Here is an 8010-nt window from a genome sequence, read left to right on the forward strand (position 1 = left end):
AATTTAATTTTGGGGTGAATTTTTTTGAAAAGGTGAATTTTGAATTTGGAAGGTGAATTAATTTTGGGGTGAAAAGGTGAATTTTTGGGCTGAACTTCGAAGGGTGAATTTTGGAAGGTGAATTTTGAATTTTGGAAAAGGTGAATTTTGAATTTTGGAAGGTGAATTTTGAATTTTGGAAGGTGAATTTGAATTTTGGAAAAGGTGAATTTTGAATTTTGGAAAAGGTGAATTTTGAATTTTGGAAGGTGAATTTTGAATTTTGGAAAAGGTGAATTTTGAATTTTGGAAGGTGAATTTTGAATTTTCAAAGGTGAATTCTGAATTTTGGAAGGTGAGTTTTGAATTTTGGAAAAGGTGAATTTTGAATTTTGGAAGGTGAATTTTGAAGAGTGAATCCTCGACGGGTCAAATTTGAGGGTTGAATTTTGGAAAAGGTGAATTTTGAATTTTGAAAGGTGAGTTTTGAATTTTGAAGGGTGAATTTTGAAGAGTGAATCCTCGACAGGTGAATTTTGGAGGGTGAATCCTGACAGGTGAATCCCGACAGGTGAAATTTCAAAGGTGAATCCTGACGGGTGAAATTCGAGAGGTGAATCCCGAAGGGCGAATCCTGACAGGTGAATTTTGAAAGGCGAATCCTGACGGGTGAAATTTCAAAAGTGAATTTTGAGAGGTGAATTTTGAAGGTGGAGGGAGAATCCCGAAAGGTGAATCCTGACAGGTGAATTTTGACAGGTGAATTTTGAAGGTGATTTTGGGGAGAAGTGATCCTGAAGGGTGATTTAATCGCGGGTGATGGAGGTGAATCTGACGTGTTTTGGAGGTGAATCCTAAGTGAGTTTGAGAGGTGAATCCCGAAGGGCGAATCCTGACAGGCGAATCCTGACAGGTGAGTCCCGACAGGTCAATCCTGACAGGTGAAATTTCAAAAGTGAATTTTGAGAGGTGAATTTTGAAGGGTGGATTTTGGAGGGTGAATCCTGACGGGTGAATCCTGACAGGTGAAATTTCAAAGGTGAATCCCGAAGGGTGAAGTTTGAGAGGTGAATCCTGACAGGTGAATCCTGACGGGTGAATTTTGACAGGTGAATCCTGACAGGTGAAATTTCAAAGGTGAATCCCGAGGGGTGAAGTTTGAGAATCGCGAACGATGAAGTTTGAGAGGTGAATCTGACAGGTGAATCCTGACAGGTGAATAGAATTTTGAGAGGTGAATTTTGAAGGGTGAAATTCGAGAGGTGAATCCCGAAGGGTGAATCCTGACAGGTGAATTCTGACAGGTGAAATTTCAAAAGTGAATTTTGAGAGGTGAATTTTGAAGGGTGAATCCCGAAGGGTGAATCCCGACAGGTGAATCCCGACAGGTGAATTTTGGAGGATGAATCCTGACGGGTGAAATTTCAAAGGTGAATCCTGAAGGATGAAATTTGAGAGGTGAATCCCGACAGGTGAAATTTCAAAGGTGAATCCCGACGGGTGAAGTTTGAGAATCGCGAACGATGAAGTTTGAGAGGTGAATCCTGAAGGGCGAATCCTGACAGGTGAAATTTCCAAGGTGAATCCCGAAGAGTGAAATTCGAGAGGTGAATCCTGACAGGTGAAGTTTGAGAGGTGAATCCCGAAGGGCGAATCCTGACAGGTCAATCCTGACAGGTGAAATTTCAAAAGTGAATTTTGGAGGGTGAATTTTGGAGGATGAATCCTGACGGGTGAAATTTCGAAGGTGAATCCCGACGGGTGAAATTTCGAAGGTGAATCCCGAACGATGAAGTTTGAGAGGTGAATCCTGACGGGCGAATCCTGCCGGCCGCAAGCCGAGGCGCCGATCCCGACGGGAGCTCGGTGCCGCCGCACCGACCCTCGGCGCCGCGCTCGGAGGGGCAGAACCGGGGGGTGACCTCTCCCTCTGGATCCCGGAGGGGCGAATTTCGTGCGGAGGAGCCTCGAGAGGGGAAGGGCGCGGCTCGGGCGGGCGGGGGGCGCGGAGCCCACGCGGGCCCCTCAGGCGTGCAGGGGGCTGAGGGGCGCCGCGGCGCCCTTGAAGCAGGCGGACTCGTAGTGCTTGTTGAGATAGGATTTGAGGGCGAAGGTTTTGCTGCAGCGCTTGCACTTGAAGTGCTTGAAGGCCGAGTGGGTCTGCATGTGGGCGCGCAGGTTGGAGCGGTCGGCGAAGGCTTTGCCGCAGTGCGCGCAGCCGAACGGCTTCTCGCCGGTGTGCGAGCGCATGTGGCCCTGCAGCAGCCAGGGCCGGCTGAACGCCTTGCCGCACACCTGGCACTTGTGCTTCAGGTCGTGGGTCAGCAGGTGCATGGCCATGGCCGGCATGGAGACGTACACCTTGCCGCAGGTGGGGCATTTCTTGGCCATCTTGCTGTCCAGGCTGCGGTGGGTCTGCTTGTGGCGGCTCAGGTTGGACGAGGTGGCGTAGCTCTTGCCGCACTCGCCGCACGTGTGCCGGGGCAGGCTCCGCGCCGCCGCGCCGCCGCTCACCTTGCGCCGGGAGCGGCCGTCCGTGATGAAGAAGGCGTCCACGGCGTAGCCCTCGCTGACGGCGGCGTCGCCGTTGATGTAGCCGCCGGCCATGCCCGAGTGCGGGCTGTCGGGGGGCTCCGAGTCGCCGCCGCCGAAGTCGCCGCGGCCGCCCGGGTACAGCGAGTCCGGCGACGGGACCTTGAGAGCCGCCTCGGGGTCCCCCTCGAAGGCCGAGGGTGCCATGTAGTCGCTGATGTACCCTGGGGACAGCGCGGGGACAGCGGTCAGGGGGGCTCGGGGGGTGCAAGGGGTTCAGGGGTGGGAACAGCTGTCAGGGGAGCTCGGGGATGGGGACAGCGGTCAGGGGTTCAGGGAGGGACAGCGGTCAGGGGGCTCGGGGGGGAGGGGACAGCGCGGGGACAGAGGTCAGGGGGGCCCGGGGGGTGGGGACAGCGGTCAGGGAGGGGACAGAGGTCAGGGGGGTTCAGGGGTGGGGACAGCGGTCAGGGGAGGGGACAGCGGGGACAGCGGTCAGGGAGCTCAGGGGCAGGGGACAGGGGTCAGGGGTTCGGGGGGGGGACAGAGGTCAGGGCGCTCGGGGGGTGGGGACAGCGGTCAAGGGTGGGGACAGCGGTCAGGGGGCTCGGGGAGGGGACAGGGGTCAGGGGATGGGGACAGCGGGGACAGCGGTCAGGGGGGCTCGGGGGAAGGGGACAGGGGTCAGGGGGGTTCAGGGGTGGGGACAGCGGTCAGGGGGGCTCGGGGGTGGGGACAGCGCGGGGACAGCGGTCAGGGGTGGGGACAGCGGTCAGGGGGGTTCAGGGGTGGGGACAGGGGTCAGGGGATGGGGACAGCGCGGGGACAGCGGTCAGGGGAGCTCGGGGCAGGGGACAGGGGTCAGGGGGGTTCGGGGGGGAGGGGACAGAGGTCAGGGGGGTTCAGGGGGTGGGGACAGCGGTCAAGGGAGGGGACAGCGGTCAGGGGGGTTCAGGGGTGGGAACAGCGGTCAGGGGGGCTCGGGGGATGGGGACAGCGGTCAAGGGAGGGGACAGCGGTCAAGGGGGTTCAGGGGGGGGACAGCGGTCAGGGGGGTTCAGGGGATGCGGACACGCGTGGCTTGGTGGTGGGGAAGGGCTGGAGGTGATGGTGTCCCTGCGCGTCCCCGTGGTTGTCCTGTGTGTCCCTTGTGTGCCGCCCTGATTGTCCCCCCAGTGTCCCCCCGCCAGTCCGTTCTGTGTCCCCCTCCCGCGTGTCCCATGTGTCCCCTTCCGTGTCCTGCTCCTCTGTGTCCCTCCTGTGTGTGTCACCACCCTGTGTGTCCCATGTGTGTCCCATCTGTGTCCCTCTGGCTGTCCTGTGCGTGTCCCTCCTGTGTCCCCCTATGTGTGCCCCTGGTTGTCCCGTGCGTGTCCCTCTGTGTGTACCTTCTCTGTCCCCCTTGTTGTCCTGTCTGTCCCTCCTGTGTCCCCCTGTGTGTCCCCCTGTGTGTCCCCCTGGCTGTCCTGTGCGTGTCCCTTCTATGTCCCCTGTGTCCCCTGGCCCTGTGTGTCTAGCCCCCTGTGTGCCCCGTGTGTCACTGCGTGTCCCCCGCTGTGTCCCCTGTGTGTCCCTGTGTGTCCCCCTGTGTCCCCTCGCTGTCCCCCTGCTTCTCCCTTTGTCTGTCACACTGTCCCCCTGTCTGTCCCCTCTCTGTCCCCTGCCTGTCCCCTCTCTGTCCCTCTTCTGTCCCCTTCTGTCCCTCTGCCTGTCCCTCTGCCTGTCCCCCTGCCTGTCCCCTGCCTGTCCCCTCTCTGTCCCCTGTCTGTCCCCCTGCCTGTCCCCTGTCTGTCCCCTGCCTGTCCCCCTGTCTGTCCCCTGTCTGTCCCCTCTCTGTCCCCTCTGTCCCCCTGTCTGTCCCCTGCCTGTCCCCCTCTCTGTCCCCCTCTCTGTCCCCCTGTCTGTCCCTCTGTCTGTCCCCCTCTGTCCCTCTTCTGTCCCCCTGCCTGTCCCCCTGTCTGTCCCCCTCTGCCTTGCCCCCTCTCTGTCCCTCTCTGTCCCCCTGCCTGTCCCCCTGTCTGTCCCCTCTCTGTCCCCTGTCTGTCCCCCTGTCTGTCCCCTGCTGTCCTCTGTCCCCCCTGTCTGTCCCCTGTCTGTCCCCTGTCTGTCCCCTGTCTGTCCCCTCTCTGTCCCCCTGTCTGTCCCCTCTCTGTCCCCCTGTCTGTCCCCTGTCTGTCCCCTGTCTGTCCCCCTGTCTGTCCCCTGTCTGTCCCCTGCCTGTCCCTCTCTGTCCCCCTGTCTCTCCCTCTCTGTCCCCTGTCTGTCCCTCTCTGTCTGTCCCCTGTCTGTCCCCTGTCTGTCCCCCTGTCTGTCCCCTGTCTGTCCCCTGTCTGTCCCCCTGTCTGTCCCCTGTCTGTCCCCTGTCTGTCCCCTGTCTGTCCCCTGTCTGTCCCCCTCTCTGTCCCCTGTCTGTCCCCTCTCTGTCCCTCTCTGTCCCCTGTCTGTCCCCCTGCCTGTCCCTCTGTCTGTCCCCCTGTCTGTCCCCTGTCTGTCCCCTGTCTGTCCCCCTGTCTGTCCCTCTCTGTCTGTCCCCCTGTCTGTCCCCTCTCTGTCCCCTGTCTGTCCCCCTGTCTGTCCCCTCTCTGTCCCCCTGTCTGTCCCCTCTCTGTCCCCTCTCTGTCCCCTCTCTGTCCCTCTGTCTGTCCCCCTGTCTGTCCCCCTGTCTGTCCCCCTCTCTGTCCCCCTGTCTGTCCCTCTGTCTGTCCCCCTGTCTGTCCCCTCTCTGTCCCCGCTCTGTCCCCCTTCCTGACCCCCGGCGCTTCCCTCTGCCAGACTGTGCCCGACTCAACTCCTGACCAGCCCTTGTCCCCTGTCCCCTGCCCCCTGTCCCCTGTCCCTTGTCCCTTGTCCCCGTCCCTGTCCCCAACCCTGTCCCCGCCCCTGTCCCTTCCCACACCCCTGTCCCCATCCCTGGCCCTGTGTCCCTGTCTGTCCCACAGCCTGTCCCTGTCCCCATCCCTGTCCCCTGTCCCTATCCCTGCCACTGGCTCCTGTCCCTGTCCATTGGCCCCCATTGCTGTCCCCATCCCTGCCGTTGTTCCCTGTCCCTATCCCTGCCACTGGCTCCTGTCCCTGTCCCTTGTCCCCGCATTGCTGTCCCCATCCCTGCCGTTGGTTTCCTGTCCCTTGCCTTGTCCCTGTCCCTGTCCCTGTCCCTTGTCCCCGTCCCTGCAGTCCCTGTCCCTGTCCCTTGTCCCCGCAGTCCCTGCAGTCCCTGTCCCTGTCCCTGTCCCTGTCCCCGTCCCCATCGCTGCCCGTGTCTCTGTCCCTGTCCCTTGTCCCCGCATTGCTGTCCCCATCCCTGTCCCTTTCCCTTGTCCTTGTCCCTGTGCCCAGTCCTTGTCCCTGCACGCGTCCTCCTGCCCTCTCCCTTCTCCTCTGTCCCCAATCTCCGCAGCCTCTGGCCCCGCAGCCCCGGCCACTGTCCTCTGTCCCTGTCCCCGTCCCTGCCACTGGCTCCTGTCCCCTGTCCCCTGTTCCCGTCCCTCCTTCCTCCATCCCCGCATCGCTGCCCTCACCGCTCTGTCCCTTCCCTTGTCCCCGTCCCTGCGCCAGCGTCCCCTGTCCCCTGTCCCCTGTCCCTGCCCTCACCGCTCTGTCCCTTCCCTTGTCCTCGTCCCTGAGCCAGTGTCCCCTGTCCCCTGTCCTCTGTCCCCTGTCCCTGCCCTCACCGCTCTCCTTTCCTTGTCACCCTCCCTGTCCCCTGTCCCCTGTCCCCTGTCCCCTGTCCCCTGTCCCTGCCCTCACCGCTCTGTCCCTTCCCTTGTCCCTGTCCCTGCGCCAGCGTCCCCTGTCCCCTGTCCCCTGTCCCTGCCCTCACCGCTCTGTCCCTTCCCTTGTCGCCGTCCCCGTCTGTTCCCGCATTCCCGGTCCCTGCCCTCACCGCTCTGTCCTTTCCCTTGTCCCTGTCCCTGTCCCTGCGCCAGTGTCCCCTGTCCCCTGTCCTCTGTCCCCAGTCCCCTGTTCCCTGTTCCCAGTCCCCGTCCCCTGTCCCCGTCCCCTGTCCCCTGTCCCCTGTCCTCTGTCCCCGTCCCCTGTCCCCTGTCCTCTGTCCCCTGTCCTCTGTCCCCAGTCCCCTGTTCCCTGTTCCCAGTCCCCTGTTCCCTGTCCCCCGTCCCCTGTCCCCTGTCCCCGTCCTCTGTCCCCCGTCCCTGTCCCCTCACCCCGCTGTCCCTTCCCTTGTCGCCGTCCCCGTCCGTGCCCGCATTCCCGGTCCCTGCCTCCCGCATCCCAGTGTCCCCTTGTCGCCGCTGTCCCTTCCCCTGTGGCCGCTGTCCCGCTCCGTTCCCGCATTCCCGGCGCCGCCGCCATCCGCGCTCCCGCATTCCCGCATTCCCCGCCCGCCGCCGCTGCCCCGGCCCCGCTCAAGGTCACGGCGGGGCCGGCCCGGGCCCGGTGCGGCGGCGGCTGCGGCGGTTCCGCCGGTCCCGGTTACGCAACGCGCCGCAGCCGCCGCCGCCGCCGCCGCACCGGGCCCGGCCGGGGCCGCGCTCCGCACAAAGGCCGCCGGCAGCAGGACGGGGACAACGGGGACAACGGGGACAACGGGGACAACGGGGACAACGGGGACAACGGGGCCGCCGCTGCCCTTGAACTTGGCTCCCGCAGACAAAGGGCAGCGGCAGCAGCGCCCGCTCTGCGCTCCGGTTCTGCCCCGGTTCCGCCCCGCTTGTTCCGGCCCGGTGCCGCCGTGCCCGGTGGCGGCGGCAGCGCGGCGGAATGCGGCGGTTCCCGGCCGGGGGACGGGGAGAGGGGAGGGGGGGCCCGGCGCTCGGTATTTCCGGTATTTTCCGGTATTTCTCGGTATTTCCCGGTATTTCTCGGTATTTACCCTTCTCGTGCAACCGGGAGCCGAAATCCGCCCGGGCGCGGCCGTACGGGGCGTCGAGGCCGGCGGGGAAGTCATCGAGCTTCACCTTCTTCACCAGGAACGACCTGGGCATGGTTCCACCGGGGACCGGGCCCGGCCCCGCCGCCACAAAGGGCCCCCCCCGGGCGGCGGAGGGGGGGACGGGCGGGGGGTGCCGAACCGAGCTACGGCTGCTTTGTGCGGCGGGCGCGGCCGCCCAGCTCCGGGCCGGGGCCGCCCGCAGCCGCCGCCGCTGCCGCCGCCGCTGCCGCCGTGTCGGTGTCGGTGAGGCCGCGCCCGGCGGCTCCCGGACCCCCGCGATCGGGCATGGACCGGCGGGGTCGGCACCGGCGCGGGGGCGGCCGAACCTCCGGGAGCGGTCCCGGTGCGGGGGGTCCCGGTGCGGCGGCGGCCGGGTCAGCACGGCGGGCAGCGCCCGGTCAGCACCGCGGACAGCGGCGGCGGCGGCGGCGGCGGCGGCGGCGGCGGGAGGGAGGAGGGGATGGATGGATGGATGGATGGGGGGGCTGCGGGATGGGGGCGCGGGGCCCGGAGCGTGTGAGGAGCGCTCAGCACCGGCCCCGCGCTTATAACGGGAACGGGGGGGACGCGGGGGGGGGCGCGGCGGCCGCGGGGAACGGCGGGGGGCG

The 8010-nt window shown here is 63.9% G+C and overlaps 1 protein-coding gene across 1 annotated transcript; it reads right to left on the bottom strand.

Annotated features, from left to right (window-relative positions):
• Nucleotides 1–1721: 1721 nt before the first annotated feature.
• Nucleotides 1722–7472, bottom strand: SCRT1 (scratch family transcriptional repressor 1). Its single transcript, XM_030970926.1, has 2 exons — nucleotides 7343–7472; nucleotides 1722–2735 (listed from the first exon to the last, which is right to left on the bottom strand). Exons 1-2 carry the CDS (start codon nucleotides 7452–7454, stop codon nucleotides 2005–2007), a joined length of 843 nt encoding a protein of 280 aa, XP_030826786.1. The 5' UTR covers nucleotides 7455–7472; the 3' UTR covers nucleotides 1722–2004.
• Between the last annotated feature and the right edge of the window lie 538 nt (nucleotides 7473–8010).

Source organism: Camarhynchus parvulus, unplaced genomic scaffold, assembly GCF_901933205.1.
Source record: "Camarhynchus parvulus unplaced genomic scaffold, STF_HiC, whole genome shotgun sequence".
Classification (NCBI taxonomy): Eukaryota; Metazoa; Chordata; class Aves; order Passeriformes; family Thraupidae; genus Camarhynchus; species Camarhynchus parvulus.